At 40.0% G+C, this 21,095-nt stretch overlaps 1 protein-coding gene and 1 long non-coding RNA gene across 2 annotated transcripts in view; both read left to right on the top strand.

Moving 5' to 3' along the window:
- Positions 1-6,037, top strand: part of TSPAN12 (tetraspanin 12) — a 111,228-nt gene extending 105,191 nt beyond the window's left edge. Inside the window, exon 8 of the mRNA XM_018553072.1 lies at positions 5,657-6,037. Within this exon, the coding sequence (XP_018408574.1) occupies positions 5,657-5,959 (303 nt within the window). The 3' untranslated portion in view covers positions 5,960-6,037. The remainder of the gene's footprint in view (positions 1-5,656) is intronic.
- Positions 6,038-10,202: 4,165 nt separating this feature from the next.
- The window catches only part of LOC108784313, a 20,497-nt gene continuing 9,604 nt past the window's right edge, over positions 10,203-21,095 (top strand). Inside the window, exons 1-2 of the long non-coding RNA XR_001941063.1 lie at positions 10,203-10,320; positions 20,796-20,803. This is a non-coding gene — a long non-coding RNA (uncharacterized LOC108784313). The remainder of the gene's footprint in view (positions 10,321-20,795; positions 20,804-21,095) is intronic.

Raw genomic sequence — 21,095 nt, 5'->3', positions numbered from 1 at the left:
GTATGTTCAAATACAACTAAACTAAATACTTGAATATAGATATTAGCCCCTTGTAATTCTAGTTCTCTGAGGCAATCTGACTCTGCTGACAAGGTACAGTTTGATAGGAGAGAGATAACCATACAAGTCTGCTGCTGCTCCTTCACTGTCAATTCACAGGGCAGGATAGGGAGGTGTTCAAGCTGTATATTATTAAAGGCTCTCCTCCAGCCTGCTGCTCACCACACATACCTCCTTCCCCCACCCCCCTCTAACTTATTGCTACCATTGAAAAAAACTTACCTATTTTCCCTTTTTACTCACCTAAGTCCACGGTCACATAACACTTCAGTCCAGAGTCTTCTCTCTTCTGTGTATAGAAGGCCGGGTTCTTATTCAGGTGTCCACATTGCTGCCTGCATGACATCTCCTATTGGCTATCCAGCAGCAATCTCAGGACTCGGAAGAGGACTCTCAGCGTTGATGTCAGCACAAGGCGAATGTCAGGCACCAGGCAGCATGGGCATATCAGCAGCACTGGATTACCAGTCACCAAGAAACAGTACAGATGTGGGTCCAAGGCGGCATACCTTTTTGTTTTTACTGGTATTTAAAAAAACAGTGCGAGAGGTAGGACGGTGGTTATGTTTTAATCAGAGATGTGCTATAACTGCAGTGAAGAATAGTGTGGCTACTAACCTGGCTTTGCTGTCTGGTAGGGATGTGCATATAACAGGATTGACTAGAAAAAATGTCAAAATGTTTGGCAAGTAAAACAGCTCCAAATATGTGTATTTAGCTGTTTGCCTGGAATTATCCTTAAGCTTGCGGTGCAAGCTTCATTGCTTGTAAGCGTTCTTGTAGGTCTTCTGGCTTCATAGAGGAATACACCTACCACAAAGACCTTTCCAGGCTAGGTTTCTTCCTAAATGCACAAATATTTAACAAAGTTTACTCAGTTGCCAGTAGTCGGGGCAGTAGGATGCTGGCAAACAGTTAAAAAAAATGACAGCTGCAAAAAGGTTCCCTTTTTTTTGTACCTTAAAGTTAACCATCACAGCAAAATTACACATTTCACCACTGTATTCCTAATCTAAAAAACAACTCTTTTCTTAAATTTGGGTTTCTTTACTTTTTTCCCCCAATTTTCCAGTCCAGCCTGTCCCCTGGTAAAAATTGGATGAGGAAATTATAAAACCGGTCATAGATAACCGGTCTAGAGATGTGTGTGTTGTATGTAATGTTCTCCATCACAGCCAATAGAATTGTTTCATCTTGTGCGTAAAATAAACTTGCAATTTTTTGTCTATGTATCCAGCATAACATTCTAGTGCTTACAAAAAGGGAATACGTTTCCCCTTTTTTCCCCCTTATAAAAATTTAAAGTGCAAGATGGGAGACCAACTGTATTTGTTTCCAAAAACATTCCAAACACAATGACATTCAGTAAACTGATTAGAAAATACACGCAAGTTGGATTTGTTTGCATGTTTTCTAAAAACACCTAAATTGTGTGCATACACAATTACCAAAGCAAACCATTATTAGTTTTAAAAGCAGCCCATTGGATTGCAACTTGGTCACCAAAATAAAATAAAAAACTGCTCAAAGTCATAAAGCGCAGGCACCTAGATACCTGCTACAGCCCCCGAGCATCACCATTATGCTAAAATGCCTTGCCTTTCTGATGGAAATAGTGGTAGTGTCAAAGCTTGGTTTCTCACTTGCACCTCCTACACACTACTATCGCACATCTCTATGGCATCCTATTGACTTGCCTTTTTGGTCAATAGGAATGTGGAGGAAGAAGGAAGGGTGGAGCAAGCTTTGACAATGTCAAAAAGTGATGGATCATTTTTCAGAGCAGTTTGGAGGTTTATTAAAGGTCATTTACTGCTTTTTAAAAATATAAACATGCTCAAAGTGACACTAAACTCATAAGTTAAATCTTAAAAATGCATTCAAGTACTTTAACTATTAACAAAAATTTAGCTTATTTGTGTATCACTCAGCTGTAGATACACAAATTATCTCTGAATTGGTGCTGACACTAGACTTAAGCATTCGCATTTGGACGAACCTGCAAATCAACTAAATTCCGTTGATTCAGTGGTTCATCTGAATAAACAAAATATTATATGCCGTAATATATGAAAAACATATTCAGGCACATAATAACTTAACAGAACGCTCGGCTGCCATATTGGCCATTGGCGCGATCTGCGCTTGCGTGCTGCCATCTTGGATGTGGGGTGCATGACCTCACATGATGGCATAGACGCCACTATCTTGGTGTACACCAAGCTCTACACCAAGATGATGGCGCCCCAACAGACGTGTGATGTTGCCACGACGTCATGTGCCCCGCCTTCGAGATGATGATATGGCCGCCGAGCATTCTTTTCTTTACATGTACGGTTTCCTCCGAATCCGAAATAGCATTTCAATACAAATTAGTAAACTAACCATGAGAACATAATCTATCATGGGAGCGAGCTTGGAGCACACAACACACACACACACCATGGGGAACAAAAGTAGCCATCCTCCAGAAGGAAGGACAGAGGCGGGCCGAAGACTACAACGGAGGAGGCAAGAGAAGAGACCGTGATGGAGGAGGCGGGAGGCAGATTGCAGGATCTCAGGGGGTCTCTGCAGGATCTTTGGGTGGCTTTGCAGGATCCGTAGAGGGCTCTGCAGCCTGCAAAGCCAACCACAGATCTTGCACAGCCCCCCTGAGATCCAGCAGACTGAAAGGTCTCAGGGGGTCTCTGCAGGATCTGTGAGGGACTTTGCTGGATCCGTAGGGGGCTCTGCAGCTTGCAAAGCCCCCACAGATCATGCACAGCCCCCCTGAAATCCTGCAGGGTATCAGGGGGGCTGTGCATTATCTGTTGTGGGCTTTGCAGGATCCGTAGGGGACTCTGCAGCCTGCAAAGCCCACCACAGATCATGTACAGCCCCCCTGAGATCTGGCAGACTGCCAGGTCTCGGGGTTTCTGCAGGATCTGTGGGGGGCTTTGCCGGGTCCCAGGAGGGCTTTGCAGGATCTGTGGTGGGCTCTTCAGGGTCTATGGTGGGCAGAGCCCATTACGGATCCTGCACAGCCCCCCTAAGACCCTGCAGAGCCTCAGGGGGGCTGTGCAGGATCTGTGGGGGGCTCTGCAGGGTCTCGGGGGGCTGTGCAAGATCTATTGTGGGCTCTGCCCACCATATACATCGCAAAACTCACCACAGATCCTACAAAGCCCCCCTGAGACCCTGCAGAGCCCACCACAGATCCTGCACAGCCCCCCTGAGACCACAGCTTTCCTGCTATACTAATAGCAGAACATGTCAAAAGCTGGATACAGCGTGTGCACTGTACCACTGCCAGAGGCTCACTTTAGTTATCCCATAGACAGATGAATATTACATAATGTAGCAAATTTTAGTAGGAAGGTAACATGATTGTCATGTCAGTGGGCATTTATGGACACCTACTGCAAAAAAACATTCTTGGGCTGGTGTAACCCACAATTTTTCCACTAATGTAGGACCATTGAATGCCTGGTGGGTTTCACATCACTATAAAAATGAATGATAGCAAAAAAAAATGCACACACAGATTGTGTTATATAACTAATTGCTATCAAATGTATGTGGCTAGAATTTCTGTGTAGCACTGTGTCGGTTCTGCTTATGGCTTTAGTTTTCAGACAGGCTGTAGCTGCACTGTTGCACTAAAGCCTCTAGCTAATTATCTTTTCAGTTGCATGAACAGGGTTTCAGATATCTCGCAGTTTGTTTCTTCAGCTTTATTAGCAATAGCAGTTACACTTGAGAATGCAAGAAATTATGTTGTAGTACACTCCTCTGTGAGTATAAGATCTAATTATAGATAAGACAACAAAAATCTCAAGCATATTACAATGGCAGAAATGTAATACTTTGAGGCGATGTGGATTAAAAACATTTGCGTGTTTATATCCTATATATTCCAAGCTGCAAACAAATAGGTGACACTTTCAAATTTATAATACAATAAGGTATCTAGATTCCTTGCAGCAGTGACTTTATGGGATAATAGAAGAATGGAACTAATATACAAAATCTATTTCTGGCACAGCTGTGAAAGCTTAGGTCTTTCTGTTCGTTTACAAACAAGATTCTTCAGCCTTTGCTGCATCCCTTTAATATTTGAAGTGTTCCAATCATATCCCTTATGGCTTCTTACTGCTTAGAATACATACATGGGGACATTTCACTGCTTCATATTTTTCTTCATAAATTAAGCACCTTATGTATTTGTACTATATTAGAAACATTGAAAATCAGTTTCATGTATTTTACACAATGTTCTCTAGATTTTGTTAGGCTGAGATATTTAGAGGGTCTACACCATACCTCTAAAAGTATTGTGTATTTAATTGATACATAGGCAATGGGGTCACCTACTTTAGGAATCCCCTAGGAGAACACATGATTTGATTTCTTTTGGTTGCCAGATTTTGTTGACACCACCAGTCACATTTATATGCTTCTACTGCATTGTAGTGGCAAGCAGAACCAATCTAAATGACACCGAATATTAGAATATGTAAAATAAAACATATATTAGGATTGACATTTTTGCTAAGATACTTAAAACCAAGCTACAGGCATTTTTATTTTGGTTTTGGAATAGGAGGTTGTTAAATTTTGTCACGTGCTATTGCTATCTATGACCCCCATTGGGGAAATTTCCCTTACTATTCCATCTCTGTAACATCAGGAAAAGAAATTTAGAAAAGGATGTAATTGAGCCAGGATGATACCATTAGTGACACAATCCTGGCATGGGTTCTAACCCTTCCCTTCTCTTAAAAAATGGAGTCTTTATGTTGATGTCTCTGTGATAGCCTACCTATGCATTAGCAACAAAAACCTGTCAGAGACTCTGCTCTGGAGCTAGGCTTTGCAATAATTAGCCAATAAAGCATTTACAAAAGTTAGACCACAAAAATATTTTTCAAGCGTATGTCCAGCCAAAACTTTTCTTCTTAGTTTTGGATAGAGTGGGGGAAAATCACAACACTTCCAGATTTGTACTCACTTCCTCTCCTGCTGACACCATTTTACCTAGACCTTAAGTGAGGGAAACTCTCCAAGAGCAACACAGACAGAAATAAAAATGTTTTTCTTTAGTAGAATGGGGAAGGCGAGAACCCCTATGAGATTTTTATTTCTGTCTGTGTCACTGTTGCACATTTTCTCTCACTTTGTCTGGAAACAGTCAGCAGGACAGAAAGTGAGGGTATGGCTTCATTCACATAGGGCTTGTTGCCCTGTACAGCATGAAGGGTCATTTGATTTCAACTAAGGGGTGGAGTATTCCTGTCAATTTATGTTTACATTCCCATTCTATATGGAAACCAATATATTTTATATTTGTGTACCTTTTCTGTGAAGACCTATTTCCCATTGTTCACTGTTAAAATTATGAAAACGGTCATTTATGTAAGCTGCAGTCCATCTTCTGCATACCGTCTATGTTGGGGAGGGTGATTATTTGTGCAATGTCTGCATACATTGTGATTTATCCTCCTTTTTATAGTTTGTTAGCAGCTAAGTTGACTTCACTTTTTTACATATGTGCAGTGGTTGGAAGACTGTCTTATGATTGTATAATTAAGCTTTTTTGTCTGGTTTATTCCAGGGCTGCAGCAGGAAAATGTACAGCTTCCTAAGAGGAACAAAACAGCTGCAAGTGTTACGGTTTCTGGGAATTTCTATTGGCGTTACCCAGATTCTAGCAATGATTCTCACTATAACCTTGTTGTGGGCTCTGTATTATGATCGTAAAGATCCCAGAACAGATCCAAACATACCTCTGAATCTTGAAAGTACACAGTACCAATGTCATCCAGTGGACACTTTGCAGCCACAACTGTCAAGGACTTCTGATCAAAGAACTACTGCCAATGGATTAAATACATATCTTGAAATGGATGAACTGTAACTAGTTGCATTTACTGTGTTGGTGCAAGTGCCAGGGGTTTTGTTCTGCAGTTGAATTTTATATTTATGTCATTATGCATCTTGCACCAAGAGAAAGGTAAAGTATTGAACCTTGAAAAATATAATTTGGTACAGCAAGCTTTGACTGATCTACTGATTTAGTATTAGGTGACCCATAACAGCTTATACACTGGCCAATGTGTCACTTTGATGCTATATTTTGAATGTATTATTTAATCTACCTTTTATTGCCATGATCACTGACTGATCAAATGGAATGAGTTTATGTGAGATGTACATCAAAATGTCATTATTCAATATATAGTATATCAATAATAGAATAATCCTATGCTTATATACAGTATCTGTATTGTCCTTGTAGGTTTTGTTTTGACTGTTTTGTTTAGATTTAAAGAGGAACACTAGTAAAAAAAAGAAACCTTTTCTCAAATGGGTGTAATTGATGCTGTATGTTTGTAATCTCATTTTTCTTTCTGAAAAGCTAATCTTTGGCACTGTTAGGGCTCCAAACATTAACAGCTACTTTGCATCAAGAATGAAGACTTCATTATCTCTGTTTGCATTGTGTGCAATTATTACTATGTATCCTCAGCCTGACTTCTTAAAATATTCCTAAACCTTGGCTGGACTCTGTATGTCGCCCATATATTTTCCAAATCTGTTCCGGTGTATAACCACGACACTGTCAGAGGTGCAAATATACACTTTTCTCAGTCCCCCTGTTCTGCCTAGTTCTGTGCAAAGAATGATTGAAATTTGGTTTAACAGGGTCATTTCACGCACGGTACAGTCCAAATCGTAGACTAAGCATTTGGATTTATTGGATAGATGTGTGAACTAAATGGAGGATTTGACATTTGCCAGAAGCTCTGCCTTAAATGCTGAAGATGGCTTAAGAGTGCTGAATAAGTGTGTGCCATAGCCTCACAAATTGACAAGATTCAGATCCCTTTTGGCCCAATTTTCCAGCAAATGAGAACATGTTTTTAGGTCAGCTTCGCTTCAGACACATTATAATGAATCATACATCTTATATGAGTTTAACCCAATTTTGATAGAACATTTGCTGCAAAGCACATTGACAGCAGTATACTTAGCATATATGTCCCCTCAAGCCACGCATCAGTACAACTGATGTAACTATAAGCCATTCAGTATCAGGTTATCCATCTCTAATTATGATAAAAGCCATATGACCTAAATTATTAGCCTTTCGGTAATGTTTAAGACATGAATATATTTACTGATACATGTGTAACTAAGAGGCATTCAAATGATTTATTTATGTCTACACTTTACTAGCCACATCAGAAAAATAATTGCATAATCTGTTTTAAGGGAAATATTGTTTAGAATTACATATGTAACTTTTTAAAAAGCATACCTAGGAACAGTTGCCTTTCATGAATTTTATTGAAAATTTTATGTTTTCATATTTCTTTCATACTGCTAATCGCCATATCTTCCCCACGTCTCTCCTTCACATATTGCCTGCTCTCATACCTTTCCCACTACTCTCCTGCACATACAGTCCACTGTTATTTCCTCCCAACTCCTCTCCTGCACATACTGCCCACTGTCATTTCCTCCCAACTCCTCTCCTGCACATACTGCCCATGTTCTTACTCTCCACACACCTCTCCTGCACCTACTGCCCACCCACATACCCTCTGCACTCCTCTCCAGCACATACTTCCTGCAGTAATACCCTCTGCACTCTTCATTTGCACATTCTATCTACCATAATGCCCTCCACACTCCTCTTCTGCACATACTGCTCACCCTCAAACCCTGTGCACTCATCAGCTGCTCACACTGTCGTCCATAATGCTCTCCGAACTCCTCTCCTGCACATACTGTCTGCCATAATGCCCTTCGCACGCCTCGCCTGTGCAGAATGTCTGCTGTAATGCCTTTTGCACTCCCCATCTATTTGTTACCCCAACCGCCATACCCTTCACACTCATTTTCTGTACATAATGCCTTCCATAATGCCCTTCGAACTCCTCTCACATGCCATCATTCCCTCAGTCCTCCTCTCCTACCCTCATCGTACCCACTACAACAGTTCTTTAACATTATTTGTAATATTTTCCACCTTTCCCATTTTTGAATGGGCACACTTTTGCTAATATCTTATAAAAAGTGGAATCCCATTTAGCATGGAATAGGATGGGGCTCATCTGTAAAACGAGTGATTTCTTTAGCAACTCATTTAGCAATGAGTGATTTATTTAGCAAATCATATATCTATATCTATACACATTATATTGCCAAAAGTATTGGGACGCCTGCCTTTACACGCACATGAACTTTAACCACTTAAAGGCCATAGTGTTTCACCCCCTTCCTGGCCAGGCCATTTTTCAGTATTCAGCGCTGCGGTACTTTGACTGATGTTTATTCTGTCATGCAACACTTTACTGAAACGATTTTCATACCATTTTTTGGGGACAGATAGAGCTTTCTTTTGGTGGCTTTTATTCACCAATGGGGTTTTTATTTTTTACTATATAAAAAAAAATTACCATAAATTTTGAAAAAAAACATGTTTCCCTATAAAATTTTATTAAACATTTATTTTTACCCCAATTTTTTGGTACAATATAAAAGACGGGGTCACGTCGGGTAAATAGACACTAAACATGTCAACCTTTAAAATTGCGCACGCCCGCGAAATCGCAGAAAACGACCGCAGCCAAAATTGGCCATAGGCGACGCTTTAAACGCTTTTACCGCTCATCAGTTTAGTGTTATCAGTGATTGATGGCCCTAGAATTATTGTTCTCACTGCGACGTTCGCGGCGATATGTAACATGTGCTGCATAATGGGCGCAATCGTCGGTTTCGTACATAGGCGCACCCGACGCATGTTTGCGTGTGTATGTGGGGGGCGGGGGACTTTTAAACATTTTTTGTGTTATTTTTTTAAATTTTTTTTAGCTTCTTTATTTTTTTTAATGCTGTAATTTTTTTTTTTTTTTACTTAACTTTATTGCTATAACATAGGGGACTAAGGAATCCCCTATGTAATAGCCAGTTCACCAAACAGGTCCTCTTTATGGAGACATCAGGGGTCTCCAAGACCTCTGATGTCACCTAGGGACCCCCAGAGAAGCTGATGAAGCAGAGATCTGCTCCATCAGCTTCTCTCCGGTGTTCTGCACCGGAGAGTGACACTGAATGCAGGAAGTGATGTAATATACATCACTTCCTGCATTCGGGGACAGGAAGAGAGATCAAAGGGATGATCAAGTAATGATCTCCCTTTGATCTCCTGTTAGAGCGTCGCCGTGCCGGTCCCAGCCGCACCGGCCACAGCGGACATCGGATCACGGGACCGGCAGCGGCGACGGGACACAGGTGGGGCGCGCACACACGCAGATCGTGCAAGCAATCGGGCGTCTCTAGAGACGCCTGATCGCTTGTATGTAAACAGCCATCACTGGCTGTTTACATGCTAACAGTTTTCCCTCTCGTGTGCGGCGCTCAGCGCGCGCACGAGAGGGGGGGAGGGGCAGGACGTCTTAAGACGCCCACCCGCTCTGAGCAGACTTCCGTCCGGCCGTTCACGAACGGCCATGGACGGAAGGTGGTTAATGGCATCCGGGCATAGTCTGTAGGTTTAGGAGTGTGTCTATGGGAATGTTTGACCATCCTTCCAGAAGCGCATTTGTGAGGTCAGGTACTGATGTTGGATGAGAAGGCCTGGCTCGCAGTCTCCGCTCTAATTCTTCCCAAAGGTGTTCTATTGGGTTGAGGTCCGGACTCTGTGCAGGCCAGTCAAGTTCCTCCACCAAAAACTCATCTATGTATTTATGGACCTTGCTTTGTCCACTGGTGTGCAGTCATGTTGGAACAGCACTTGGTGATGTAAGGCTTGGATGTAGCTGCTTGGCCATGGAAACCCATTCCATGAAGCTCTCTATGCACTGTTGCTGTGACAATCTGAAGGCCACAGGAAGTTTGGAGGTCTGTAGCTATTGACTCTACAGACAGTTGGGGACTTCTGTGTGCTTCAGCATGCGCTGACCACGCTCTGTCATTTTACATGGTTTACCACTTTGTGGCTGAGTTGCTGTTGTTCCCAGTTGCTTCCGCTTTGTTATAATACCACTAACAGATGACCGTGGAATATTTAATAGCAAGGAAATTTCATGGATGGCCTTATTGCACAGGTGGCAACCTATCACAGTACCACACTTGAATTCACTGAGCTCCTGAGAGCGACACATTCTTTCATAAATGTTTGCAGAAGCAGTCTGAATGCCTAGGTGCTTGATTTTATACACCAGTGGCCATGAAGGTGATAGGAACGTCTGAATCCAATGATTTGGAGGGGTGTCCCAATATTTTTGGCAATATAGTATTATATATATATATAGGGAGAATCTGGAGCGATGTAAAACATCAGTAACCTCGATCCCTGTATTGATAAATGGTTAACGCGTTTCTGGGGCACGCCCCCTTCATCAGAACCAATGCATTGGTTCTGATGAAGGGGGCGTGCCCCAGAAACGCGTTAACCATTTACTGGTGTACTGGTGTTTTACATCGCTTACATCGTACATGATCTGCAATGTTTCCAGTTTTCTTCAAAAACACACCAAAAAAAAATAATGGAATATCTGTACATAAAGAACATACATGCCTCTGTATACCTCTGTAGAACTCACAGAATTCAAGCAATAAAGGATTTATTTTCTTTTTATATGTTCCAGCTGCAGTCATTTTACTTTATGTAGCTGAAAAACTGTATATTGTTGAAATTTAAATTAGAGTGTGAAAAACATTATCATGTTCAATAGGATTTAGTATGAATTAATAATGTGTTTCATAGTAAAGTTAAACATTTATGAGCTTGTGTCAGGAAAGAGAGCACTGGTTTGTGCATTTCCCTCCCTGTGGTATAACAAGTTTTCTACTTTGCAGAGGTATTAATATCAAACATCTTGGAAGTGCTGAATGAGTATTAATACTTTATGAGGTATTTAATAAAAACATCTGCTTTACATGCACTCACAGATTTTGCTACAACAGACTCTAACTGTCTCATTTATAAGTGTGTGCCAGGATACCAGTGGTTTACTTCTTTGTAATAGTCCAGTAAAAAGCAACAGTCAGGGGTCTCTGGTATCTGTTATCTGTCTATTTTAAGCAGAGGAATAATTTTTTTTTAAAAGGCAAACACTAAAGTACTTCTGGCTAACCTAGATTTTTGACATACTTATTGCTCTCCACATTGCCTTATTAAGGGCACCTGCATGACAGTCTAAACAAGTCCTGAATCTAGTTACTATGTGATGCACAAAGCTCATAAACAAAAAGCTTCCTTTACCCACCTTCCTGTTCTGATCTACATGTTGTCAGATGTTGATTGACAAATTACAGCCTTGTAAATCAGCAGTGACAATGCTGATAGCCATGCCTCCTGCAGTATTTGTTATTGCACTCTAGTGCAAGCTGGAACAGTTTACACGAGAGTGACAACTCTGCTTTGAATTCAGGAGCAGCACTGCAATGCTGCCACACCAGGACAGGAAGCTGTATTCAGTGGTCTTTACTGGCAGGCTCATTGCGTATATGTGGGAATTTGCAGGGGGCTAAGAGAAATTTTAAGTGCAGGAATACTGCAGTGCATTTTTTTGTGGGATGCCATAGTTCTACTTAAAATAAAAAAATGTGAGGTCAAAACAAACGGAACACGAGAACTCCACTCAGTCAGTGGCAGTGTCTAAAGAAATGTAATATACCACGGCAATATTTATGAAGTTGGAATGTTATTGAAGGCTCTATAGAATGATTGCAGTGGTATAGTCCGTTCTTTCAGACACAGGCACTGCCTATTCCAATTGAGTGGAATACTTGCACTCCTTTTGACTTACCCTCATGTACTGTAAACATACAGTACATGTGGCACTCTGTGATAACTTTATATTCTCAAGCAAGCATCCTACAATTTCTACTCAATACAGATTTTATCTAGCACTCTTAAGTACCTCTTGTCTCATTTTCGTCAATGATGAAGTCAATAGGGAGAGCCAGGCAAGGCCCACCACTGACTAATTGGCTGGACACACAAACAATTGGTAGAGCTAGGCATGGCCAACCACTAAGTTATTGGCAGAAGAGGTGGCCAATTGGCAGAGCTTGGCATGGCCAATCACTAAGTTATTGGCTGGGGACATTGGCAATAGGCAGAGCTAGGCATGGCCAACCACTGACTGATTGATTGGAGGCTGATCTGTCAGCAGTGGCAATGCACTTTGTCACCCTTTAAAAAGAAATGCATCCGCAAACATTCTGTTGGCAGGTCACCAGGAATTTCGTTAATATCAAAATAGGCAGAGTGAAAAACAGACTGGGCAGTGTTAATCATGCTGGTAGCCCAGATACCATATTATAAAAAATAAGACTCAGATTCCCTTGCGTAATTGCCTTGCATGAAACATATTGTCTTTGATGCTGCATAGATTTATATAAATCACACAAATGATGTCCCCAAACTACAAGACATTTCAATATAAAAATATCCAATGAAGCTACTTTCGGATTGAACAGATAAATGTATTCTTACAGACTTACTTAGCAAGACGAAGAGCATAGCTCTAAGTGCACTTCTTTAGCACTACCAATCTGCATTCGTCTTTTCTCTAATTAGACTCCAATAAGCACATTAGGCTTAGTTTTTAAAATGTAATACAAGGTAATATTTTCAGCCTCTAAATTATTTCCTTTTCAATACTATATTGCAGTTTAATGCAAATAGAGATTGCCAAAAGATGCTTTTTTAAAAACAGGACATTTCCATAATCCTTTTCATCTGCTTTTAAAGTCTGTACTAAACATTTACCCTGATAACCAACAGTTAAATGGTTTTGAATTATCATAATTTGCTATTTTGTTTGCAGTGTGTGTTTGTAGTCCTTAAATGTCAATGTCAAAAAGGGATGGATTTATAGCAAATAACTACTTTAGTGTTAAGACTAATGCATCTGTAAAAATTAGTGAGTGAAATATGTAGCAAAATAATTGTTATGACATTTCCTATGGCACCATGGAGATAGAAAGCTCTGTCTCTCACTGTGCATATTTTTTAAATATTTTATTTATTAGTCTACTCCATCCCTAGCTACATTTTTTTTTCATTTGCCATCCTCTTTGCCTTTGCAACGTCATTACAGGAACCAGTGAGGTCTTGAGCACTCTCTAGGATCCCTTCTTCGATCTTTAGTGACTTTCTTGGTCTGATTGGCAGAGATGACGAAACTGCAGTACATTTACTGCAGGTGGAATATTGTTTTCTGTCTGAGTAATGTTTTTAGACTGACAGGATCACCAAATATTTGATAAATGAGGTTTAACAAAATTTACGATGGAAATTCCATTTAGTAGTTATGTGCATTTTGCTTACTGATTTTTACCGTTTGACTTCAAAGAAGAACTCAGGGGAAACATTTTATTAACCTATGCAGTGGAGCTACGCACGTACTGCAATGGTTTACTAGTCGTTTGTGTCTAGGTGCTAAAAAAAGTTATACTCACTCAATAATCCCAATCATTCAAGTCGGCTTGTTCTGAGACAAGTCCCTCCATCTTTTCTTCTCCTCCTCTGTAGAGGTCTAAGAACACTTGTGTCATAACGTTCTATACAAGTGGAGGGAACATTCCATTTGTGCTGAGGAGGAAGAGAAATGCTTCAGTGACCAGAGAAGCAGGGAGTCCGCTGGGCAGTTCTGGTGAGTAGAACTTTTTTTAAAACACCTGAACAAAAGTGAGCAGTTAACCCTTGCAGTACGGGGGTAGCCGTACTGCAAGGGTTATTAAAACTTTTCCCCCTTCTTCTTTATTTGCATGTTAACACAAAAAAGGTTTATTTAGTAAGGCAGAGAGCAGCACCCAAAGTGAAGTAACTTTTAGGTATTCCCATCAATTATCATATCTTATAATCTGACTGTACTAAACTGGTAAACTGTGATTGGCTGCTATGGGTTGCACTGTACTGCACTTTGTGCATTCGTGTTCATCTCTGCACTGTTCTAATACATTTCATGTGCAAATATTGCATACTGCATGACTAATCTGGATTTAAATCTAGGTTGTTTCAAGCATGAAATGAATGTATCTATAAATATATGTATATTCGGGGTCTTTTTTGTGTATTTAATATAAATATTTTAAGAATATGTTCTTGTTCTAGACTTTAATGCGTAAAAATATATTCTGTATTTAATTATTCTTATTTTCAAAAATGAGAATCCTTAAAACTAATATAACCTAGTGGAATTACATTTGTACTAAGAAAAATATATAGGTTTCCATTGCTGAGCTTCTGGGTAGAGGGCATGTGAACACCAAGTAAGTCCTAGAAAACTACAGTATGTTGGGCTGGTGGCCCTGAGTGCAGATACTTCACCAATAAAAATGGAACCTGCAGTCAGTGGCACATGCTTGGTGTTATACAGATATCTGCTTCCCATTTAGACCTACAATCAAAGCATCTGGACAAGTCTATCACCAACCTCCTTTTCATAGGCCAAAGGTTCCTGGTTCTCACCACCTGTACACGATTAGGTATTCAAAATGAACAAAGATTTACTGGCTGAAGTGATTATTCTCCTCAATTAGTAAATAAACCACAAAGTACTAAAACATTTAAAGGAAAATTCCACTTTTGCTGAAACATAAACACAGCACTTATAATTGCTACACAAGTCATTTTGTAATTTAATGTTATTAAAAAGTATGTTTCCATTTGAGTCTGCAATTGCTGAAACTTTCTAAAACTTTTAATTTTATGGGGGTTATTCACAAAAGGGTCAAGAGTTTGGAGAAGGCAGAAGACGTGAACAATCTAGGACAGCATAGCTAAACTGGAAAGTGGGCTGAATTGGAGGATTTTCCTAAATCAGCTATGTTGTACTGAGCTAAGTTTAATTTCAGGCATCCATGTAAAAGGTGAGATCCTTTGTGACCTGTCCTCTTCTAAGGGGTGCAGACACCACAGCTTTTCTAAATACAATACTGACTTTTATCAGGAGGCTATAAGGAAGGCTGACTCTCACACTCTGAGAAGAGCATTAATTACTGCAATAGATGACTCCTTTAGCTTTAAATAGACTTTATATTCTGGTTACTTTTGATAGGCTGTTCTCAGCCTCAGATGTACATGTTAAGGCGCTGTTACAGTATAAACAGTGTAAGTATGTTAAGCTGTATACAGTATATTGTTATAGGTATTAGTTATCAGACTCTTTTGTATAAGGCTGAGCCTTTTATTAAAAGTTTGGTACAGTAATGATTGGCTTCAGCAAAATAAAGCTGTTTGCACTGGGGGTTTTTTCTGGAAAGTTGATAAATATCTTCTGCACTTGACATGCATTAGATGTAACACAATCTTCCTATTACTCACCAGCCATATTCAGTGCAGTTTGCTATCATCTCTCTCTGTCTCTGTTCAATAAGCAAATAGTAATTGCATCGGATTAAATATTAAACCCCACTGAGGCTGCAACAAGCACTGGTCTCTGCAAATTCTCTGTGCAGTCATCTCTATTGTAAATATGATCACATAGTTGCACTACTGTGACTAAATCATGCAAGACATGTCCTAAATTAATTGATAGGCATTTAGTTAAAAAAAGAAAAGAAAATGTAAGGTTTCAAAAAAGTTATCCAAAGTGCAGGCCAGGCTTCCAGTAGGGTTACAGCTTCAGGTTTGTATTCATTCATGTGTGATGGATTTATAAAACACAATTTAATGATGCTTCCAAAAGCACTGAAATAAAATGTACATAATAAACAGGCAAGTCAGCATCTTACAATATTTACCACATAACCACTTGAAGCTGAAGTGTAGGCAAACAGCTAGAAATATAAAGTATATTATATATAGATATATCTTTATACAGGTGAAACTCGAATAATTAGAATATCGTGCAAAGTTAATTTATTTCACTAATGCAACTTAAAAGGTGAAACTAATATATGAGATAGACTCATTACATGCAAAGCAAGATAATTCAAGCCATAATTTGTCATAATTGTGATGATCATGGCTTACAGCTCATGAAAACCCCAAGAACCCCAAATCCACAACCTCAAAAAAGTAGATTATTACATGCAATCAATAAAACAAGGATTGTACATAGAACAATATCGGACCTCTGAAAAGTACAAGCATGCATATGTACTCAGTACTTGGTTTGGGCCCCTTTTGCAGCACTTACTGCATTTACTTTTGCATGATATTCTAATTATTCGAGTCGAGTTTCACCTGTATATGTGTGTGAACTGTTTTACCTGCCAAAGAATTTGGTATTCTATTCACCTAGTCCTGCGATTCATACAATCCTGCCACAAGACATAGTCAGGAAAATGACTATTATTTTGCATTTCAGCCTTACTTGCTCAATGAGCAATGAGATGATACTGAATTATTATCTAAAAAGCAGGCTGGAGGTCAAAAGATGACATGGGAAGCTGCGATGATTCCCCTACCTGACTATGCATAGAGCCAGAGGTGTACAAATCACAAGAAAGTCTTAACATATTTACAAATCTTCTGCAAGGAAAAGCAGTTCACACATGGGTGTTTCAGTTGTTTATTTAGCTGTTTGGCTATAGTTGTGTTGTAAAATTTTAGTGACTGTAAAAAGACTCCAGAAAGGAGTTATAAAAGAGTTTCTATAAAAGGAGGAGGGTTTTGTTTAGGGTAGCAAATGTAATGTGTTTGGGAAACTAGAAGAAGACGACGGTTAAAAATGCATTAGAAACAGTACAAAGAAAAACCTGTATACACAAATAACTTTATGCTTGCACTCTTTATAATGCTAATAGTTTTTCATTTTTCTGTTTGAACTACTTATAAATAATACATTCAACCATTTGTCAAAAAAAAGCTGAACCTGATTTACTAATCTTCCTATACACAGAACTCCTTGTCATTTGTAATTCAAACAGACTCAACTATTTGTTTTACCAAACCATCAGTAGCTAGAGTCACAATACTTTGGGAGTGTTAACAGAACAATACCACAACACCACCGTCCAATTGTTTTTATTTTATTGAAAAAATTATTCTTAGAGTAAAACTTTAATCATAAATTTCTTTTTGACAATTGAAACATTCAGTGGTTAATTTTTTAAATGATACAAATGGTAGGCAATGAATTTGAATGTATCTAGCGCAGACGCTTTTTGTCCCTTCTGAACATGCATGTTTTATTTAAATATTCCTCATAGTCTATTTTTTCAGCATAATGTATGCATTACGCTTGCTTTCCATGTCTGAATTTCAAAGGAAAAAATTCACAAAACAATATGCTCGATTTTCTTTAGATGAAACACAGAAATAATTACATTTAATTTACATTTTAATAACGTATTGTGTTCATTCATCTGTCATTCACCACCAAAACAACATTTAAAGCATCTAAAACATACAAAAGAAAATGAGAAATGTCTTGTACTAATGAGATAACCTGCTGAATATCCTAGTGTTATTAGCATTGATGGCTCATCATGTAGTGTTATTACAGTAAACTATGTGAAGCTTCTTTCTGAAACTCTTCTATTTAACAGATACTGTTGCTGATATTTTTGAATAGTGTTTGTTTAATTGAATAATTTATTCCCACTGAAGTGCCCTCTTAGCAAGGGGCAATGCTGGCATCGTCATTGTAACAGGTTTAGTGTCAACATATCTCTCTCTTTGTGTCAGGCAACAGTTATGATGTAACATCACAACCAATGTCATTAAAAGGATGCTAAGCCATTAGTTTTAAAGGGCAACTATTATGGTCTTGGGTCAATTTTATTTTAGTTTTTTTAAAGTTAATAGTTTTTAAAAAATATTTTTATATCTAAACTCTATGTATATAATCCTTGGTTAAAAAAGAAATGCTTAATGCATGAGAAAGGATTCTCAGAACACTATGGGTTAACAAAAGTGACAACAATGCAGAAGCTCCCTGCCTTTTATCTCTCTTTGAATGAAATATCAGACTGGGGTTTTGCATAAGGTATGAGCCACTGAAGAGTCATCCACATGGGTGCATAAACAAGAGGCTGTAAAACAAATTAGGAACCTGTAAAATGGGGAAAACTCCACCTGCTGCCTCAAAACAAAATAGAACATTTTTTTTTTTTGCTTGACATGTATTTGTATTTTTTGACCCTGGCGATAATGAAGTGTGTACAAATCTACACTATATTCCAGTTAAAAAGAATTTCAAGGCTTTGTGTCTGCAGAGCACCAAATGTGGTAACTATGCTAACTTGTTCTAGCCCACTCTGGATATTAAATGTATGCTTGAAAATGCAAAACAACACCAAACACAGGTGCATGTTCAAGTATCTATAGCAAGGGTAGACAACCTTGGCACTCCAGCTGTTGTGGAAGTACAAGTTCCATGAGGCATTGCAAGACTCTGACAACTGCAGGCATGGCTCACAGTGGCAGAAACATGATGGGATCTGTAGTTTCACCACAGCTGGAGTACCAAGGTTGACTATCTCTGATCTATAGTGACAGAGACATCTGGATCTATGCTGAGCTTGGAAGAGTTTCTTATTGGCTCATATGGTAACTGCTCAATTATAGTAACACATGGTGAAAACTTAAATCATCTTGCATACAGTTTGATAATACATTTTGCATTCTTTTGTGGCTGTGTAAACAACCTCTGCAGTTACCATCTTGTACAATTAATGTGAAGAACCTGTAGCTTTCACTATTACTTTTATTACTGTATGTAACAAGATATCACTTGGCATTTGCTTTTAGAAGACGGCAAATCCGAGTTGTATCTGAATAATAATAATAAAATGAATAACAATTCAAATAATTAAAAATAATAAAACAAATAATTACTTCAGTACCCTGCAGCCAGCGAAACTTTATTAGGCCCCTTTCACAAGGGCTGATCAGGAGAGGATCTGTGCATGGATCTTCTGATCAAAGCAGTACGGAGAGGAGATGTCACCGCTGTGATATCCGTGTCCATACAGTTTTTTCATCCATCTTGTGATAGAGGAAAACACTGCAAGGACAGGACCCCATGTCTGTCTATGGGAAATTGGATCAGATTAACCTTGATCTGGCATGATCTGGTCCAGCGAAATGGATCACTGATCTGTTTGTTTTTCTGGACTTGGCCAGAGTCGGGGGTAACCAGGTGTAAACGGACGCCCATCCACTTACACATGGCTGCCCATAGACTTACATTGGCCATCCGATCGGTCCGCTTGAAAATCTGACAGGTGGACCCAATTGGACCACCAGTGTGAAACGGGCTTTAATTAAAGATTGTAAAATAAAAGCCTGATGCCTGGTCATGTGACCTTGATAGTAATAAAGCAGGGAGAACTCCATAGGATACCACAGGCTGCATACCATGGCCTGCATTATATGAATGAGGAGGTCACAGAAAGTGGATAGAGATATCCACTCCATTAAAAATTGACCCCTTAGTGTTGTCTTCAGACAAGTCTCTGACACTAAGAGGGAAAAGCATTGTCGTTTTGCAGTCTTATTTCAACAATTGCAAGCGTAATGCCAGAAATAAATGAAGCTACAGGTATATATGCCAGATTTATGCGTAATGCCAGAAATAAGTGAAGCTACTGGCATATATATATATATTTCCTGGCCATATCCATGGCAGCGCTGACAAATGAGTTGGCTCCTATTTCCCCTAGGTAACAGGAACAAAAAAGGGTTAAAGATCAACCCCCTTTGCCCTATATAAGCCCCTCCTTAACCTGAGTTCCTGTCTTTTTTTGTTCCTGTCCCCCTAGGGCAGGTAGTTTAGCTTGGATCTTTCCTTTATGGGAAGATGTTTGCTTTATTTGGCTGTTTGTTTGTTTCCTTCACATGTGGTTTACAGCAGGGAAGTTCAGCAGTGGAGTTACAGTCCCTTTCCCCTGCGAGGCTCCCAAGTCTCGGCCCCGGGCTAGGGTGTCCCCTTGAGGAGGTTGAAAGGCATCCCCAGTACCTGCAAGAGACCAGCGGTGACCCGAGGGGTAGCGGCCATGGTGTGGGAGCCATCGACTTCAAGGACACAGGTAGGCTCTGGTGGCTATGGATGCCTTACGTGTCCTAGGAGGCTCTGTATGCTTCCCTGTTCCCTTCCCTGGCAGCAGTGTTCCGGGATCCCCTCTCTCTGCCGGCTCTCTCTCGGCTTGCGGGCGCCGAACTGAGGGCAGAACTGTATGGGCATACGCGGCTTCGCCGCTCCTTTGCGCATGCGCGAACGGGGGCCGTGACGTCATCCCGGCCCCGATTTTCGGCGCGAAATAAAAAAAAAACAAAAACACATTTTTTCCTATTTAAACCTGTGGATTCAGTCTCGGTGGTCCCATCTCTTCCTGAGACAATATGGACAGCGGTTCCTCACCTCGTAGGTCCAGATCAAAGGAGCCTAGGTGAGATTTCTAAAATTTACATTTAAAAAAAAAACAAAAAACGAAACGAATGTTTTTTTATTTTTTGATTGGTGTTTCAAGGCTCCAATTGATTTTTGGATTTTTTATTTTTTGGTTTTTAGCCCAGTGGAGTTACAGTCTCTGCATCCTCAGGGAAAAAGAAGGGCAAGTCGGACAGATGCCGCGCTTGCGATGGCAAGGCAATGACGGGGAAAAAGCTCTGCCAAGCTTGTTTCAGTGAAGCCGCAGGTCCTTCCAGCGCCTCTTCGGGCATTTTGGAACTGATTCAGCAGGCGGTGGCGAAAGGGGTGAAGCAGGCCGGTCACTCCCAGAAACGGCAGAGAACCGCCAGCTCCCATTATGATTCCTCAGTGGGGACTGAGGAAGAGATGTCTCTGTCCGAAGGCGAATACTTTTCTTCTTCGGATCAGGAGGGATCAACATCCCTTGAACCCAAGATGGTGGATGCGCTTATAGCCTTGGTGCGCAAAACGTTAAGCATGAAGGAGGAGGGGGAGGTCTTGTCCCCCTCAAGCAAGCATTTTGCAAATCTACGACGAAGCAGGTCATCCTTTCCAGTGAGCAAGATCACTAAGAGGCTTATTAGTGATGAATGGGATAAATCAGAGAAACGAATGGGGTCTAAAGGGCGGTTCTCTCGTCTCTACCCTATCAGGGACGTGGACTCA

The sequence above is a fragment of the Nanorana parkeri genome, unplaced genomic scaffold (assembly GCF_000935625.1).
Source record: "Nanorana parkeri isolate BGI_ZX_2015 unplaced genomic scaffold, ASM93562v1 scaffold108, whole genome shotgun sequence".
Classification (NCBI taxonomy): Eukaryota; Metazoa; Chordata; class Amphibia; order Anura; family Dicroglossidae; genus Nanorana; species Nanorana parkeri.
This window is presented reverse-complemented; position numbering and strand designations above follow the sequence as displayed.